The sequence below is a fragment of the Bos javanicus genome, chromosome 5, assembly GCF_032452875.1.
Source record: "Bos javanicus breed banteng chromosome 5, ARS-OSU_banteng_1.0, whole genome shotgun sequence".
NCBI classification, from domain to species: domain Eukaryota; kingdom Metazoa; phylum Chordata; class Mammalia; order Artiodactyla; family Bovidae; genus Bos; species Bos javanicus.
The window spans coordinates 68,236,607-68,256,312 of record NC_083872.1 but is presented as its reverse complement, the minus strand read 5'-3'; the positions used below and the strand labels follow the sequence as shown (position 1 = coordinate 68,256,312).

Sequence of the window (19,706 nt, the reverse complement as noted above, 5' to 3'; positions counted from 1 at the left end):
CTGTGCTGGGCTCAGTCGTTCAGTCATGTGTGACTCTTTGCAACCGCATGGACTGTAGCCCGCCAGGCCCCTCTGGCCATGGGGCTTCTCCAGGCAGAATACTGGAGTGAGTAGCCATTCCTTTCTCCAGGGGATCTTCCCAACTCACATATTGAACCAGGGTCTCCTGCTTTGCAGGCAGATTCTTTATCAGCTGAGCTACCAGGGAAGCCCAATACACACTCTACCTCCATTCTAATTCATGGTGATTATGCTAGTGTTAATAAATGATGATGATGATATGCACAACCATTAGGGACCATTATACTACTTGATAGGCTCCATGATACATATTATAAAGTCTGAATCTCACTTAATTTTCACAAGAATTCTATAAATTGGATAATATCACCCTAGCTTATAGATGGAAAATAATGAGACTCAGAGATGTTAGATAACATACCCATGATCAAGTAGCCAGCAAGCAGCAAAGCAAGAATTTGACCTCAAGTTTATTTCACTATGAACTCCCCATGTCATACTATCTGAGAGTGAAGTGCAAAAAATGAGGCATGACTTTATAAAGCAGAAAAGGCTGAAGCTAAGAGCCTGTAGATGGAAAGTCATGGACAGGTGAACCATTTTTGCTAAAGAGCCCAGAAAGGCTTGGAAATTGGAGGCATCAGGTTCTTTGGAGGCTGAAGTACAGAGTGGAAATAAACACCAGAGGACCATTGTATGGAAGACTATATAAACAGTGGTTGTATGGGGAGGGAGGTGGGAAGGAGATTCAAGAGGGAGGTGACATATGTATACCTATGGCTGATTCACGCTGATGTTTGGGAGAAACCAACACAATTCTATAAAGCAATTATCCTTCAATTAAAAATTAAATTTAAAACTTAAAAAAAAAAGTGGTTGTAGCCCCAGCTCTGCTCTTCCAGTATACAAAGGCAAACAAATTCCACACCTCCATTCTAACTGAAGAAGGAAGGTAGGCACAAAGATTGAAATGGGAGGCTCTGGACTGTGGTACAGTATCTCTCTGGTGAGGCTGGAGAACAGGCAACCTACTGAAAATGGGGATTAAGTCTGTACACTGAACAGAGACATACCGCTTACCCTGCATTAAGCTCCAGGCTTAAAACCCGTAAGCAAGAGGCTGGAGAAGTCTCAGAGGAAACCCAATGGTCCAAGAGAAAAGATACTAGTATTTGTGGATTCTCACTCAGAAACCCTCCTTAAGGTCTACTAACCAAACATGCCCATATGCATAGAGCCACTATGGTCTGAATATTTGTGTCCCCTGCAATTATATGTTGAATCTAACCCCCAAGGTAATGGTATCAGAAAGCAGCACCTTTGGGCTGTGACTAGTGCCCTTATAAAAGTGGCCAAGAAAGATCAGTTGTTCCTTCCACCATGTGAGGATACAATGATAAGTTAGCAGTGTGCAACCCTGCAGAGGTTCCTTACCAGAACTCGACCATACAGGTGCCCTGATCTTGGACTTCCAGACTCCAGAAATGCAGGAAATAAATTTCTCTTGTTTATAAGCCATCTAGGCTATGGTATTTTGCTAGAGCAGACCAAATGGACTAAGACAGCCTCCAAGCTCCTTTTTAATGCCTCACTTTAAACATGAAAGGATACTAAGCATCACCAGACATTTGTTGACAGGCTCTAATATGGAAGTCCAAGACCAACTTTTTTTAAAGGGAACTTGAAAAAAAGAAATAATGCTGAGAGCAGAATATAACTCAACTTTTTTTTTAAAGAAGCATAATTCTTGAAGAGATAAGAGAGATATTATATTTTTGAAGCAAAAATAAAATGCCATAAAAGAAAGAAAGAGTAGGATCAGGCTTTTAGAGAGTAACTATGTGGCTGAATATATTTAAAAATTGAATAAGAGATTTATAATACAAATGAAGAAACTTTTCAGAAAGCAGACCAGACAGAAGAAAAGATAGAAAATAAAAAGTTAAATCAGAGGATTAGTTCAGGAGTACCATCATTCAATAACAGGAGTAACAAAAAAAAGAGAATGTGGAAAGAAGAAATAATCAGTAATGAAAGCCCTAAGTTCCCAAAATGACACAGGCCACTGAAGGGACAGCACAGTGAATAAAGCAAAGACATACACTGTAAGGTACATCCTTGTTGAAATTTCTGAGAACTGGGGATTAAAATGAAACAATTAGGTCTCATGTAAATGATCAGGAATCCAAGTGGCATCCGACTTCTTAACAGCATCACTGAATGCTACAAGACAGTAGAAAAATGCCTTTCAGTTTCTCAGGAAAACATTTCCAATATAGAATTCTATAACACAGCCAAACTACCAACCAAATGTTAACAGAGAAGAGGCATTTTCAGATATGGAAGATCTTAAAAAGTTTACCTTTCATACTCCCTTTCTCAGGAAACTATTGGAGAATATCAAAAAAAGAGAATGACGTGAGATCAAGAAACATAGGCTCCAACACAGAAAAGAGATAAAAGAAGCTTATAATAAAAAACAAACGGGGACTTCCCTGGTGGCCCAGTGGTTAAGAAGTTGTCTGCAGGGGACATGGATTCAGTCTCTGGTCTGGGCAGATTCCACATGCTGTGGAGTAACTAAGCCTGTGTGCCACAGCTACTGCTGTGGCTTCTCTTGTTGAGGAGCACTGGCTCTGGGGAGCGCAGGCTTTGGTAGCTGTGGTGCACAGGCTTAATTGCCCTGCAGCGTGTGGAATCTTCCCAGACCAGGGATTGAACCCATGTCCCCTATATTGGCAGGCAAATTCTTTATGATTAATTCACACTGTTGTACAGCAGAAACCAACACATTGTAAAGAAATTTTCCTCCAATTAAAAAATAAGAAAAAAGGGGAGAGGAAAAAGAGCCCATGCACCACAACTGGAGAGCAGCCCTTACTAGCCACAACTAGAGAAAGGCTACATGCAGCAAAGAAGACCTAGCACAGCCAAAAATTTAAAAATAAATAAAATTTGTTTTTTAAAAAAGAAACAAATGGAAGTTTTAAGATTACAGCTGAGTAGCAGACTTAGAGAAGAATTAGTACAAACTAGAGCATCAAGACAGAGGTTTCTGTAGGGATGGTTATGGGGGCAAAGGGGTGGTAAAGAAAGAAAAAAGAAACTATATGTTCAAATATTTTGAGTTTTATTATTTTATTGGAAAATCAGAGTATGAATTAATGATAGGCAAGAAGAAAATCAAGCAAATGAAAGAGTAAGGCAGTTAACAATGCCAAGAAAAACAAAAAATTACATGAAAAAGGAACAATGTTCATAGCACATTACAGGGCTCAGCTCTGAGTATGTCATCATCACAATGTAAATATCACATAATGATTCAACTAAAAATATTATAAGTGCATGTGAAGAGAAAGGGGAGGAAACAGCAATATTTTAAGAGACAAAAAAAATCTTCATCTTCCATTATTGAAGACAATTGATCTAAAACTAGAAAGTCAGGAAGTGGCAGCACAAGGATTTTATTTATACGCATAAAGGTAGATATAGAAGAAAGATAAAATATTTGAAAGTAGTAGTTTCTAGAGAGGCAGGATCAAGAGCAAATAGGAACAGAGTAGGGGACTGTTGCTTTTTATTATAAACCTTGTAGTACCACCTAAATTTATTTTTTAAAATATATATGGTGTGTATGCTTATGTGTATATTAGCCTCTGATACTATGTGCAATGAGACTTCAATCTCCCAGCCAAGGGTTCTTAATTCAGGCTACTGTCACAATGATATGCAGAGCTTTCCTTAAAAACAGTTACCTGTTCATCATCTTAAAGATTCTGTTTCACTGGATCTGGGGAAAGGCATGGGAACCTGTGTTTGTTTTTCATCTCAGAGGTGAATGTGATGTATAGCCATGGTTGAGACTCCCTATCCTAAGGTAATATAAAATATTAATAAAAACTGGCACTATAACCATAAACATTCATTTACCATTATACATTTTTTCAACTTACACTGTTAGGAATGATGCTATTACTGCCTTGTCTGTGAGGGTCCATCCTGACTCCTGTAGGAATAGGAAAGTTCAGACTGATATGCTATAAATAAACTTCCAAGAAAATATGTTACAATCAAATATTTTTAAAAGTTACATATTAAAGGTTTAAAAAGTAGTAACTATCAAAGTTAATCTGTTTTCTTAATAGTCTGCTTAATAGTTGATTTAAATCCTTTTTGGAAGAACATGTAAAATTAAATTTGCTTTTACTTTCCAAATGCCTGTTAGTTAAAAATATTTTTGAAAGCTGAAATATTTACAAAAACTAATTAAACAAGTATCATGTTAAATTAAGAAAGCACATCGAAATGAACTACAAAAAAACATTCTACCCTACATATGTATGTGTTCTACTATATCATGATGGTAATACAGCCAAGTTTCAGAGTTGAAACATAGTTGATTTACCAGGTAGGAAACATCATAGCATAACATTTCTTAAACCAGATCTAATCACAAGCTTTTCTATAGTTATCTTTTTTTCATAAAGCATATGAGCATACATGCTCTAAGTGTGAAAATTATACTACCTTGCATATTTGGTGATGCTGAAGGATCTGATGATACAGCTTGGTATGGCAAGTCTGTATTCAACTGCAAAAGATAGCCCTCGACTGTAGGCACTTCATCCCATTTGACATGAAAAGAATTGGTAGTGGCTTTGATCAGTTGTACTTGTGATGGTGCCGGTGGTTTCTCTAAAGAACAAAACTGGATTAAGTATTTAAGTTTCAAATGTATCAACAGTTTCTCTATATAGTTTGTACAGACCTGGAATTCTGAAAACAATAAAAGCAATGAATATTTCATCTGTTCACTAAGAGGGAAAAAATTTACTCAGATAAGAAAAGCTATAGCAGGTCAAATGAAAATAATTTAGAGTTCTGATTCAATGTATTTATCTAATTACTTATGCAAATAAAACTATAAACAAAATAATCCAGGTCTAAGCTGAGTCACCAAATTAAAAAAAAAAAATTAATCCTAGAAGAGGGGGGAAAACCAAGTACTTGACAGTTACAGCTATAAATATTTTACCTTCTTCAGGAGCTTTTAATTTTATGAGCCAATTTTAAGCCAAGAGAATACATGTTAGAAATACTGTTAATGTTAGCAAATATGATTTAGAGCTGATATTTTGGAAAAACATAACTTCTTTGAAGTTAATACCTTCTTATCAAAACTTGTACTACTCAAAACAGGTAATTATTTTGGCATAAAATATTACCAACATTTCTAAAACAAGTTACAATCATGGACTCTTAGAACTGGAAAAAAGTACCTAAAATTACTTCTACAATATCCCAGTTTTCTTTTTGCTTACCTACCAAATTAGGGAACTCACAAATCCCAGAGCAGTATATTCCATCTCTAGACAGTTACATAAGGAAAATCTATTCTTCTAGTCAGTTGAAATTCCTTGGTGGCTCAAAGGGCAAAGAATCTGCCTGCAGCGGAAGACTCAGGTTTGATTCCTGGGTTGGGAAGATCCCCTGGGGAAGGAAATGGCAACCCACTCCAGTATTCTTGCCTGGAGAATTCCATGGACAGAGAAGCCTGGTGGGTCACAGTTCATGCAGTCACAAAGAGAGTTGGACACGACTGAACGCCTAACAGTTTCAGTTCACTGAGCCGAAATCTGTAAGTTATAATCTTTATATAACAAGTCTAATATCTATCTCTTTGTATCTTTTAGAATAGGGGTCAGCAAAAACAAACTATGGCTCATGGGCCAGATCCAGTTTATGCCTACTTTTGTAAATAAAGTTTTACTGAAATACACCTATGTTCATTCGTTTATGCATTGTCTGAGTCCAGTTTTTGGGCTTCCCTGTGGGTTTGAAGGGAAGGGAAGGGAAAGAGTAGGGAAGATCTCTATCCCTGGGTAGGGAAGATCCCCTGGAGAAGGAAATGACAGTCCACTCCAGTATTCTTGCCTGGGAAATCCCACGGACAAAGGAGACTGGAGGGCTACAGTCCACAGGGTTGCAAAAGAGTCAGACAGGATTAAACAACTAAACAACAACATGACTCCTTTTATGCTACACCGGTAGAGTTGAGTAGTTGTAATAGAGATCATGGGGGCTTCCCTGGTGGCTCAGAGGTTAAAGCATCTGCCTGCAATGTGGGAGACCTGGGTTCAATCCCTGGGTCGGGAGGATGCCCTGGAGAAGGAAATGGCAACCCAGTCCAGTATTCTTGCCTGGAGAATCCCATGGACGGAGGAGCTTGGTGGGCTACAGTCCACGGGGTCACAAAGAGTCGGACATGACTGAGTGACTTCGATAACAGAGATCATATGGCACACAAAACTTAAAATTTATCTACCCTCTGGGTCTTTACCAAAAAAAGTCTTATGACCCTATTTTACAGGATAATTAAGCCAAGTTCCTTCAACTACTCCCATGTAAATTCCTCCATGATCCTATTCACAACTCAGTTTATTTATGTGTCTCAAAGTAAGGCAACCCATACCTAAGAAAAAGCAGACAAATAGACAAGTCCAGAAGATACACCACCCACATAACAGAAGTTACATGAAGAAAAATAGAGAAAACAGCAGGGTGTAAATCAGTGAAATAAATCAAGAAAATTTCTACAACTGAAGAACATGAGCTTCCAGACTGAATGGACTCACTGAGTACTCAACACAAGGAATTAAAAAAAGACACACAACAAGACACACAACACATATCATAAAATTTAAGAACAGTAGTGACAAGGAAAAAATCCTAAAAGCTATTAAGCATGAGGGGGAAGTTCACATTTAAAAGGGCCAAAAATCAGAAGTGGTTTAGACTTCTCAACAAAAACACAAGAAGTTTGAATACAATATAACACCTTTCGAAAAATATTTTCCCCAGCTTCCAAAATTCTGAAGGATGATGACTTCCAATATACAACTCTATTTCCACTCAAATTGCCAATGTGGTGGGAAGGAATACTGAATGTATTTTCAAACAATGCAAAATCTCAAAATAAATATATCACCTATGCACCCTTTTCCTGGGATGTGTTCTACAAAAAATGAGGAAGTAAACTAAGAAAGGGGAAAATAAGAGATCCAGGAAGCAGGGAATCCAGCACAGGTGATAAGCCAAAGACATCCTCAGGAAGATGACGAAGGGAAACTCTAAGAGGATAGGTGTGTTTAATCTGTAGAAGGCAGAGTTCCAATATACCCTTTACATCCCAGATTGGAGGAGGAGAAATTTCTTCAAGGTGAGGAAATCTGATAGAATATCTGATGCATCTAACCATAATGAGAGAAGATTTAAACAAGAGAGCATAGACTGAATTAGTGGTAAATATATACAAATCTAAAACAAGGTGACCATTACTAATCCAAAGCAAATGAAGAAGTTGTACAAGAGAGATAATCACCTCTCTAGGTATTCTACATAGCTTACCTGTTAATATGTTTATATGGTTAAAGGTCCATCTAGTCAAGGCTATGGTTTTTCCAGTGGTCATGTATGTATGTGAGAGTTGGACTATAAAGAGAGCTGAGCGCCCAAGAATTGATGCTTTTGAACTGTTGTGTTGGAGAAGGTTACTGAGAATCCCTTGGACTGCAAGGAGGTCCAACCAGTCCATCCTAAAGGAGATCAGTCCTGGGTGTTCATTGGAAGGACTGATGTTGAAGCTGAAACTCCAATACCTTGGCCACCTGATGGGAAGAGCTGACTCATTTGAAAAGACCCTGATGCTGGGAAAGATTGAGGGCAGAAGGAAAAGGGGACGACAGAGGATGAGATGGTTGGATGGCATCATCAACTCAATGGACATGCGTTTGGGTGGACTCTGGGAGTTGGTGATGGACAGGGAGGCCTGGCATGCTGCAGTTCATGGGGTCTCAAAGAGTCAGACATGACTGAGCAACTGAACTGAACTGAATGTAAAACACTGAACTCTCATCTAACAAAATGATGGTGTGATCATAATCAGTCAGACTGAGAGAGTAGGGGTTAGAAAAGGTGCATAGGAGAGAGGTAAGGAGTGGTGGGAAGAAGTGAGAAATCCTTGACTTCCATGACTTCCACAGTTTGAAAAATGAGCATATTATGACTAAACTGAAAAAAGAGTAATATATTCATGTCATATGGAGCTATGAAGGTAAATACCATAGGAACTGTTTAACAAACCTGAAAGCACATGCTTGTGAAACAAGTAAGATGGGAGGAAAGTGGGAGCAAAAGACTGCTGTTTTTCATTTTTTAAAACACCTTATGGAAGTATACTAATCTTTATATGTTCTCAAGTGCACAAAACTTAACTAAAAGTTTAAAAAAAAGGCAAGATGAAGAATCTTTATATCCCTCCCCTACCCAAACTGATGCCAAGTTAGCAAGAGAAAAAGCAAAATCTAAATTTTATCTTCATGATAGTGGCCATGATTACTTTTAGACAGATATTCCTGTCTATAGCCTTTTATGGAAAGGTTTATGAAAAACTGGCCATTCAGAGACAGTGATTTTTAATCTTTTAAAAGTCTCAGATCTCTTAGATAATCTTGTTAGAGTAACATAGTTGCTACTGGAAAAAATTTATATGTGCACATTTTTCTTTTAATCTCAGAGACTGATTAGAATCTTATCCTTAGACATCAGCTCATAATTCCCAACTTCAAAGATGAATCATAAGTTCAATTTTCTGTATTTTTTCCCTAACTCCTAACCTAATATGTTCATTTTTCTACTTTTTGCATAGAAAGCATTTAGCCTCTAACTTAATTGTTCCATTTATTACTTTTTCAAGTATCTTGAAAAAATTTTAAATCTTAATTTTAAAATTAAACTTTCTACATTATAAAAGCAACACATGCTACTGCAGAAAATACAGATAAGAGAGAAAACCTTTTTAAAAAATGTATACTCTCACCTCTTAGCTATTATCACTTTGATACACAGTATACCCTTACAGATTTTCCTGTTTATACACTTAAAAGAAAAACTGGAATCATAGGTATGTTTTATAACTGCTTTTCTCATAAAACAACACATATTATGTCTCCAGATCTGATTTCTCTACTGCCTTCCAGATTTCTTTATTCCCTCAACTGCTTAACTGATCTCCTTATTTCAAACTTAGCAAGGTTTAAATGGAACTTTTCATTTTCTCCACAAGCCTGTTTTCTCCACAATCTTTCCCATCTCAGTAAATGGAAATAATGCCACATTATTCAAGGTAAAAACGTCATCGTTTTTTTCTCTTTCTGTCAACTGCCACACCAACTCATCAGTCAGTTCTGTTAACAAGAAGTGTAAAATACATTTCAAACTTCTCCACTCTCTCCACCTCTAGAGTCGAAGATTTCTTTGACGACTGCAAAAGCCTCTTTTTGTCTCTCTGTGTCTACTTTTGCCCCCTACAATTTATTTTCCACACAAGTTCACTGACAATTCCAAAATACACATCAGATTATGACACATCTCTCCTCCAAACTAATAAATCCCTCTACCATTGTATTTTAAAAACAATGCAATCTTGATCATGATGTTCCAGGTCCTACATGATCTGCCCTGTGGTCATCACTCTAATCTCCATGCCTACACTCTTTTACTCAGCTCAGATCTAGTGCCAAACATGCCAGGTATTCCCATCTCAGGGCCCTCATACTTGCTTTTCATTCTTCCTGTAGTGTCCCCTCCCCATTTTTTACATGGATAGCACTCTCTCATCATTTGGTGCTGTGCTGTGCTAAATCGCTTCAGTCATGTCTGACTCTTTGCAACCCTATAGACTGTAGACCGCCAGGCTCCTCTGTCCATGGGATTCTCCAGGCAAGAATACTGGAATGGGTTGTCATGCCCTCTTCATTTGGATTACATCTCAAATGCCAGTTCACCCTTTCCTGACTATCCATTCTCCAGTAGCCACCCCACTTCACCCCATTCCTAGTACCTCCCAATACTATCTTATTGTTCTATTTTACTGTCTTCATATACTTACCCAAAACTAAATTTGTTTATTTGTCTGATAACTGCCCATCAACCTTCTATCCTCACACTCTCTTATAGAATATAAGTTCTTTGAGAGGACAGATGTTATCAGTCTTATTCACTGATTTATTCTCAGCATTTAGAACAGTTCCTATTCACAGCTGTCAACCAATAAATCAATAAATATTTATGGAAAAATGGATGTGAGTTCTATACTAAAAATTGTTTTTTATTATAATACTTCTTAAAAAAACTTTTTATTTTGGAATAATTTTAGATTTATAGAAGAATTGCAGAGTTCCCATATACCTTTTACTCATTATTTCCTAATGCTAATACACTTGTTAAAACTAAGAAATGAACTCTGGAATAACAGTATTTATCAAGGCTTCCCTTGTGGTTCAGTGGTGAATCTACATGCCAATGCAGAAGACACAGGTTCAATCCCTGGGTCAGGAAGATCCCCTGGAGAAGGAAATGGCATCCCACTCCAGTATTCTTGCCTGGGAAATCCCATGGACAGAGGAACCTGGCAGGCTACACAGTCCATGCGGTTGCAAAAGAGCTGGACACAACTGAACAACTAAACAACACTATTTATTAACCAAACTACAGACTATTCAGGTTTTACCACTTTTTCAATAAATGGTTTTTGTTCCAGGATATCACCTTATATTTAATCATCATATCTCCTTAGTCTCCTCTAATCTGTGACTATTTCTTAAGTCTTTCCTTGTTTTTTATCACTTTAAACTTTTGAACAATATTGTTCACATATCCTGTAAAACATCTAGAATGTCCCTCAGTTTGGATTTGTCTGATATGTTCTCATATTTAGAACGGTATTATGCATTTTGGGGAAAAGTACCACAGAGGTGAAGTATCTTCTTATCACATGATATGGGAGGCAGGGACTAACTGATACCAACACAACTTATCACTGGTGATACTGACCTTGATTACTTAAGGTAATGCTTACCAGGTTTCTACACTGCAAAGCTACTAGTTTTCTCTTTCCATACTCTACTCTTCAGATGGCAGTCACTAAATTCACTCTAAACTCAAGGAAAGGGAAATTAAGAAACTCCTCTAAAATGGAAAATATCTATATATATCATTTCTTCCATTCATTTTTAATTATGAAAAAGAGAGGTAGTGACATGATAGCGAGCTCAAAAGATAGACATTACTTGATTATTTATCTAAGGAAAAACTTTGTTTGTTAAATACTCTTACCTACCAGTATCAAGATACCAAAGATCCTTGCAGCAAACTTGACTATTCAGTGCTTTTTTGTAGCCATCTCTTCCACTCCAAAAATATAATCGAGTGCCAATTGCAACAGCACAGTGTCCAGCTCTTGGTCTTGGTCTTGAATTTTTTTTATCTTCCTGAGAATCTGATACTAGGGTTGTCCATTCTGCTGTATCTAAACATAGAAATATCCATTACTGATCAACTTCTCTTAAATGACAAAATAATAAAAATTATTTTATTAATAAATTTTATTTTAGTAAATAATTCTTAAAAGACTCACCAAGATTCAGGTAAGAAAATGAACTGGTACACCTCCATTCACAATCATGAGGTGAAGTCTCAATATTCTCCCCCTTATGTGGAACCCATCCACCAAAGATGTACATCCTGAACAACAAAAGGAAAACATAAAGGAGCTGGTTTTCTTTTTAAAATCACTTATCACTTATCACTGTCAAGGAAATGCAAATACGATAATGAATAAAGTGGTCTTCATTCTAGAGTTTATAATTTTATGAAGCCATACAGAATCAAAATAATTGCTCTCTGGCCAGTTATTTAAAGTAGGAAATATTTCAATTATAACACATTTAAAAATCAATATTGTATGCAATATACTAAGGGGTACCTCAGCCAGAAGCAGGACATTGAAAGTCAAATTTAGAATTGATGTGTATAGTAACCAAAGAGAATTCAGTTTCATATAACTTTGGTCACTGATATCATCAAACAAAAAACATTAAACTATGTTCCTCAGAGCCCTAAAGGTTCTTGAGACATACCCAGTGGTTACTGAAAAGGTAAGGCTCATCAGGCAGAGATTAGGCCATGTAGCCTCACGCCAACCAGAGAAGCTCTGTTTTTTAAAATCTGTTTTCTATATTATAGTTCCAGTAGAAAACCACATTTTATAAAAGAATTCTGCTGTTTAAAAAAATGAATATCTTATTAGATTTTGCTTATGGTTATTTTTGAGAAGAACTAATGAGGTTCTAAATTATAACTGTTGTCTCCTAAAAGATTACCTTTAAGATAAAGTCTCTACAGAGATAAGTATTTACTTAAATTCTACTTGAAACAATATTCCTAATCCTGGCTCAGTGTTGCATAAAAAAGGGAACTTGTTGATGACAGTTAACCTTGAAGGAGTGCTCTTTATGTACCTGGCACTGTTGGAAGCATTTTGCATGTACTGATTCATTCAGTCCTCATGGGAGCCTTGTGAAGGAGGTTTTACTGTTATCCCCATTTTATACTTGAATTGGTTTAAAGCTCAACATTCATAAAACAAAGATCATGGCATCTGGTCCCATCACTTCATGGCAAATAGATGGGGAAACAGTGGAAACAGTGGCTGACTTTATTTTTGGGGCTCCAAAATCACTGCAGATGGTGACTGCAGCCATGAAATTAGAAGATGCTCACTCCTTGGAAGGAAAGTTATCACCAACTTAGCATATTCAAAAGCAGAGACATTACTTTGCCAACAAAGGTCTGTCTAGTCAAGGCTATGATTTTTCCAGTGGTCATGTATGGATGTGAGAGTTGGACTATAAAGAAAGCTGAGCACCAAAGAATTGATGCTTTGAACTGTGGTGTTGGAGAAGACTCTTGAGAGTCCCTTGGACTGCAAGGAGATCCAACCAGTCCATCCTAAAAGAAATTGGTCTTGAATATTCATTGGAAGGACTGATGCTGAAGCTTAAATTCCAATACTTTGGCCACCTGATGTGAAGAGCTGACTTATTTGAAAAGACCCTGATGCTGGGTAAGATTGAAGGCGGGATGAGAAGGGGATGACAGAGGATGAGATGGTTGGATGGCATTACTGACTCAATGGACATGAGTTTGAGTAAACTCTGGGAGTTGGTGATGGACAGGGAGGCCTGGTGTGCTGCAGTCCATGGGGTCACAAAGAGTCGGACATGACTGAGAGACTGAACTGAACTGACTGATACTCGAGTAATCTGAAGTACAGACAGATTAAGTTTCTTTGCCCCTGAACAGACAGTACAAGTATCCAAGCTGAGACCTGAATTCAGGTAATCTGGTTACAGAGTTCACCTTCTATCCATAATGCCATCCAAAGTATAATCATTAAACACAGAAGCTAAATATACACCTGAGTATGAATCAAGCACTACCAAAAATGTGTAAGAAGAAACAATGAGTTACATGTGTCAAATCTATTGATGGAGGACGGATAAGTTTGACATCACCCTGCCTTACCCTTATGTAATACCTACTCTGTGCATGAGGTAAGGAATACAAAGAAGCAGAAGAAAGAGTGTGACAAGAAAATGCATGCTACTTTAGCTCCTGTGCACATATTATTTTGGTTTCAGTTAGTGCAAGCAAGCATTATCAAATCATCTTCAAGAAACTAGCAGCATCACTCTTCTTTGTACATATCTTTCTTAAGTTTGTTAAAAAGAAAAAAAGACCAAAATACAAAATAACACCATACTTATTTCCTATAACACTGGCTGTATGAAGGCTTCGTGGAAGTGGCACTGTCCCTTTAGTTTCTGGTTTTGACCATGACATAGTTTCTAAAAATAAAAACAAGTATATTAGCAACTTAATCTAATAATAGAGAATTACCTCAACTTCCAGAAATTTTTTAAAAAAGGGACCTACCAAAATGAAGCTAAAATGTTTCAAAACCATTATTTGAATTTCATCTTAAACATTTCCAACTGACACAAATTGTCAATCACAGCAATCTATTTATACTTGAATGTTAGTATTTGCAATGGAGAGGTGTATTTAGGGTGCAAACAATTTTGAATTAAGACTAGATTAAAGTTTTTAACATTTTAAGTAAGAGCACATTGTGCAGAAGACACTCAGAAGTGACAGCACATGCATCTTCCAAATATTCATTCCTACAGTACCTTAAAATAGCTATGCAAGGGTTTTTTTTTATCGACCAGCTGTACCATTACTAATGCCAAGTTTACTATAGACAGGGTAACCACAGAAATTCAATCATCCTCAACTGGGACACTTTACAGAGTGAAAGGAGGTACTACTGATAATTACATGGGACAATAAGCATAAAACAGGACCATTAAAGGCAAACCAGAACATATGGTGATTCTACTTATAGGGAGCCCAGGAGTGTCACTATCATAAATCAAACATTCATTTGTTCAACTTGACTCATCAGCAATCATTCATATTAAATCTAAGTACAACTCAATAGTGTAATAAAAATATTTTCCAAGGCAATTTTTATATTTGCCTTTATCAATCATAATGAATTTCTAAGCCTGAATCAACTTAAGCTCACCTAAGTCAAGTTGCCATAGATCATCCAGGCGAGCACCACACATTCCACCAAAAACATACATTTTAGGACTTCCAGAATCTCTTTTGCAATATATAACAGCTGTGTGGGATTCTCTTGGAGAAGGCACAATCCCTTTAGTCACTGGAATGCTCCAACCCACAACACCAGAACCATGCTGTAGCTCCAACTCATAGAAGTCATTTAAATATCTAGGATATAATGAAAGAAATTAAAACATTAATATAATATATATCTTTTATTTGCTTTTTATTTCTATTTATAAAATATATGCTTACTGTGAAAAAGTCATACAGTACAGAAAAATATTAGGAGAGCAGAAACCCCATAACTCATTCATTCAATGCTATTTATCAAACATTACTGTGTACCAGGCACTCTTGTGGGGATCAACAGTGAACAGAAGAGATTAAAAAAACCTGTCACCATACAGCCAACACTCGTGTCCATGACAATACCATGATGGTTTTAAAACATAGCCTCAAATTCCCTGACCTTCTTCCCTACAGCAAGCAGGGTTTATGTCCACTCCCCTTGGTGCTGGGTAGGTTGCAACTGCTTTAATTAATAGAGTATAGTGAAATGACACTATGTGACTTCTGGGGCTGAGTCACAGAAGGCCAATGCAGCTTCACCACTGAACACTTGCATTCGGAATCCTGAACCTCCATGAAAGTTCAACTGTCAGAAAACCACCATCTGAACAGGACACACGCAGGCACACAGGATGACAGTCCTAGTTGAGTCCATCCTTCAGCCATCCCAGCTGAGGCATCAGACATGGGAGTGACCATTCAAGCCTTCCCATCTGAGGGCCTAGCCATCACTGATGTCTCCCGTATGAATTTTCAAAGGACAGAATCCATGGACACAATACAATGGTTGCTATTTTCCATCACTAACTTTTGGGGCAATTTATTATATGGTACTAGATAACCAGAACAATCACTACTGACAATAATTAGTAAATACCCTTTAAGATCTCTCTCTCTATGGATAGCTACATACGTACAAGCAAGGTATGCTACAAATGTTGCTTTGCAACTTTTTTTTCTTTATAAATTTTCACTCTATAATGTCATAGCAATGTCCTACATAGCTTTTTTATCCTAGAAATTGGCATCAGACTTCTCATCTGTGACATGGATGTTTCCTATGTTTTCTGCAAAATGATTTTCATAGGAATCTATTTCTCAATAAATTGAGTAATCAAATTATTACTCAAGTATGAAGGCAAAATTAAACATTTCAGAACATATAAAACTTCAAAGTTTAGCCATATAATTTGTTTTGCGAAAAAATGATTCTAGATCATTCATGAAAAATAAAAAGAAATACAAGAAAGAATACACTGAATAAAAGAAATGGTTGTACAAATAAACTAGTAATTTATAATTAAATTTAAATTGATGTTGATAACTGTGGTTGTGAGGTCTAAATAATCACTGAGGAAGACTAATCAAAAAATTAATTTCTTAACATTATTGTCATTTGGAATAAGATTCACAATGCTACAAAACAGAAAAAAGGGAGTAAGCAAAAAAAGGCTACAGATAAAGATAATCTATTTCCAAAGATGAAAACGTATCTTTGGTTTAAATGTGTGTGATAATTTCCAAGCAACAAAAGGAAGCACAGAAATAGCATGTGTAATTTTCAAATCATTAGAAGGAAAGAATGAATCAGAAAAAAAACAATAAATCAAGAAAAAGGAAGATGGGAAAAAAAGCATAATCTATAGAGATAGGATAGGGAAAAAACAACTATAAACAGTGTCAAGAGAAAAAAACCCTGAAAACAATTTAGTATACATCACAGAAAAGAGATTAAATTTTCTTAATATAAAGACCCATAAAATCAAGAAATCAAGAAAATAACCAATCACACAATAGACATAGGTAAAAGGTATAAATAGGCAGTTCACAGAACAGGAAATAAAAATTATATAAATACACTTACACAAATATTCACCCTCATCACAGCTTTTACAAATCTACAAAGGTAGACAAAGCGGTATGGAGAAGCAACAACAAGCAGAGTTTATAGAAGACATAAAATTACATGGGCAGGAAAAAACTTCCTGATAATAAGACAAAGTCTCTTCAAGGTAGGGAATGTGTAGAGGAATCAAAAGAACCCCAATCCAACTATAAGTTATTAACAACAAGTGAAAGTGAAAGCCGTTCAGATATATCCGACTCTGCGACTCCAAGGACTATACAGTCCATGAAATTCTCCAGGCCAGAATACTGAAGTGGGTAGCCTTTCCCTTCTCCTAGGGATATTCCCAACCCAGGGATCAAACCCAGGTCTGCCACATTGCAGGTGGATTCTTTACCAGCTGAGCCACCAGGGAAGCATAGCAAGGATGATAATAAAACTATTTAACAACTGATATGGCATAGATTTAAACAGGTCAGAATGAATGCCAGCCAGTATGCTGTAAACAGTTCATACTAATTAACTGTTAGTTCTATTTACGAAAGGTAAGTTTGTAACAAAATAATATACACAGGTTGAAATTATATATATAAGGAACAAAACACAAATTCACAATCATACTGGGAGATTTTAACATCTCATTCAGAAGCTGATATGACCAAGATCTACAGCATAAAACAGTTTTGAATAATAATTTAAGACACTGATTTAATAAAGAACCTTTTAAGAACAGTCAAGAACTCATGATCCTATGAACAACTATGGAATAGTTACAAAAAATGACTGTGAAATAGACCACAAAAATAATCACTAAAAAGAAGAAACTCCACAGACCATATTTTTTTAATTGAGTGTAATAAAACTAGATATTAGTGATAATAACAAAATTTTCCATTTGAAAAAATTTTTAAATTATGCTCAACATACACTTTTGGTTAAAAAGAGAAAAAAATGAATTATCAAACTACAGATTTAAGAAAACTTCCTTATATACAGGAACTTAAAAAAATACAACAAACTACTAAGTATAACAAGAAAGAAACAGACTCACAGATATAAAGGACAAAGTAATGGTTACCAGTGGCAAGAGGGAAGGGAGGAGGCATAGAGGGAGGGGATGAAGAGGTACAAACTATTAGGTATAAAATAAGCTACAAGAATATATTGTACAACACAGAGAATATAGCCAATATTTTGTAACAACTATAAATGGAGTATAACCTCAAAAAATTGTGAATCACTATATTGTACACTTAAAACTTATATAATATTATCCAACTATCCTTCATAATCCCATCCACAAAGGAGCCTGGCAGGTTACAGTCCGTGGGGTCAAAGAGTTGGACACAACTGAGCACAAGGCACATGACATGATATTTCATAAACAAGTAAAGAATTGGACACGATTCAGTGACTGAACAACAACATACTTCATATATATATATGTATATGTAATTTTTTTTTTAAAAAAAGCTTCCTTAATCTGACCAAAGGCAAATAATGGAAGCTTATAGCAAACATCACTTAATGATAGGTAAATATTAAGTATATTAATGAAACAGAATATAGAGTTTAGAATAAAAGCTGATAATATTTTTCTATAAAGAGCTAGATAGTAAATATTTTAGACTTTATATATAGTAAGTTCAATTCTATTCTGTTCTTTTAATAAGAAAGCAGCCAGAGACAACATGTATATAAACAGGAATGGCTGTGTTCCAATGAAACTTACTAGCAAAAACAGGCAGTAAGCCAAGTTTTACATACAAAGAGTACTTCGTAACCCCTGGGGTGGAGAGACTAGAAAAAGACCCATTTCTATGAGAATTAAGATATGACAGAGATGGGACTTCAAAACAGTGGGGAGGTGGAAGAAGATTGGCTTATTTAACAAATGGTTGTGGGAGAACTGAAAATTCATTCAGAAGAAAAAGTAAAAAGCTACAAAAATATATTGCAAGTGCATTAACATTTTAAACATAAAAAGCAAAACTGTGAATGTACTAGAAAAAATGATAGAAAAATCATTTTTATAGTTTTGGGATAGGAAAGTCTTCTTAATAAGCAAGACACAGAGCCAGAAAGACATTAAAATATATGTATCATCATACTTGATAAAGGAAAAAGGAAAACTCTTAAAAGGGGGGGAGTAAACAAAAGACTTGGAAAGTATTATTTAGAACATATAGATATGTAGAACATATAAAAAACAGTAATAAAAAGAAAAACTGTAATCTAGCAATGAAGGCAATGGCACCCCACTCCAGTACTCTTGCCTGGCAAATCCCATGGACGGAGGAGCCCTGGTAGGCTGCAGTCCATGGGGGTCAGACACGACTGAATGACTTCACTTTCACTTTTCACTTTCATACACTGGAGAAGGAAATGGCAACCCACTCCCTTGTTCTTGCCTGGAGAATCCCAGGGACAGGGGAGCCTGGTGGGCTGCCGTCTATGGGGTCGCACAGAGTCAGACACAACTGAAGCGACTTAGCAGCAGCAGCAGCAATAAACAATCCAAAAATGAAATTAAGAAGCCAAATCTAGTCACAATGTCAAAAAGAATAAAAGATGAAAAATAAATTTAACAAAATAAGAGCGAGATTACTACACTGAAAATCTGACAACATTGCTGACCAACAACCTAAAGAAGATCTAAATAAATGCAGAGACATTCTATGTTTATAGACTAGAAGACTCAATACTAATAAGATATAAACTCTCCAAATATTGATATATTCCCTATCAAAATCTTAGGAGAACTTTTTGCGGAAACTGGCAAGATGATCCTAAAATTTACACAGAAATGCAAAGGATTCAGAATAGCGAAAACATTCTTGAAAAACGAATAAAATTTGAGAACTTAGATCTTCCTATTTCAAAACTTACTACAAAGCTACAGTAACTAAGACAGTGTGGTACTGGCATAAGACCAGAAATATAGATCAGTGGAACAGAATTAGAAGTCTACAAATAAACTCTTACATTTATGGTCAATTGATAGTCAACAAAGATGCCAAAACAATATAATGAGAAAAGGGTAATCTTTACAATGATCTTTACAAGGGAAAATTGAATAGCCGTATGTAAAAGGATGAATTTACTCAGTAACTTCAGGCATAAAAATTACCTCAAAAAGAATCACAGATATAAATGTAAAGGATAAAACTATAGAACTTTTAGAACAAAATAGAGGAACAAATCTTTATGACCTTGAAGACAGACAAACAGTTCT

At 36.1% G+C, this 19,706-nt stretch overlaps 1 protein-coding gene across 3 annotated transcripts in view; it reads right to left on the bottom strand.

Moving 5' to 3' along the window:
* HCFC2 (host cell factor C2) overlaps positions 1-19,706 on the bottom strand; it is a 57,666-nt gene that overhangs the window by 28,757 nt on the left and 9,203 nt on the right. For all 3 annotated transcript variants that reach the window (XM_061417129.1, XM_061417131.1, XM_061417132.1), the window contains exons 4-9: positions 14,513-14,721; positions 13,685-13,769; positions 11,498-11,604; positions 11,201-11,389; positions 4,549-4,716; positions 3,975-4,027 (exon numbers count right to left, since the gene is read on the bottom strand). In XM_061417129.1, coding sequence (XP_061273113.1) covers positions 3,975-4,027; positions 4,549-4,716; positions 11,201-11,389; positions 11,498-11,604; positions 13,685-13,769; positions 14,513-14,721 — 811 coding nt within the window. The remainder of the gene's footprint in view (positions 1-3,974; positions 4,028-4,548; positions 4,717-11,200; positions 11,390-11,497; positions 11,605-13,684; positions 13,770-14,512; positions 14,722-19,706) is intronic.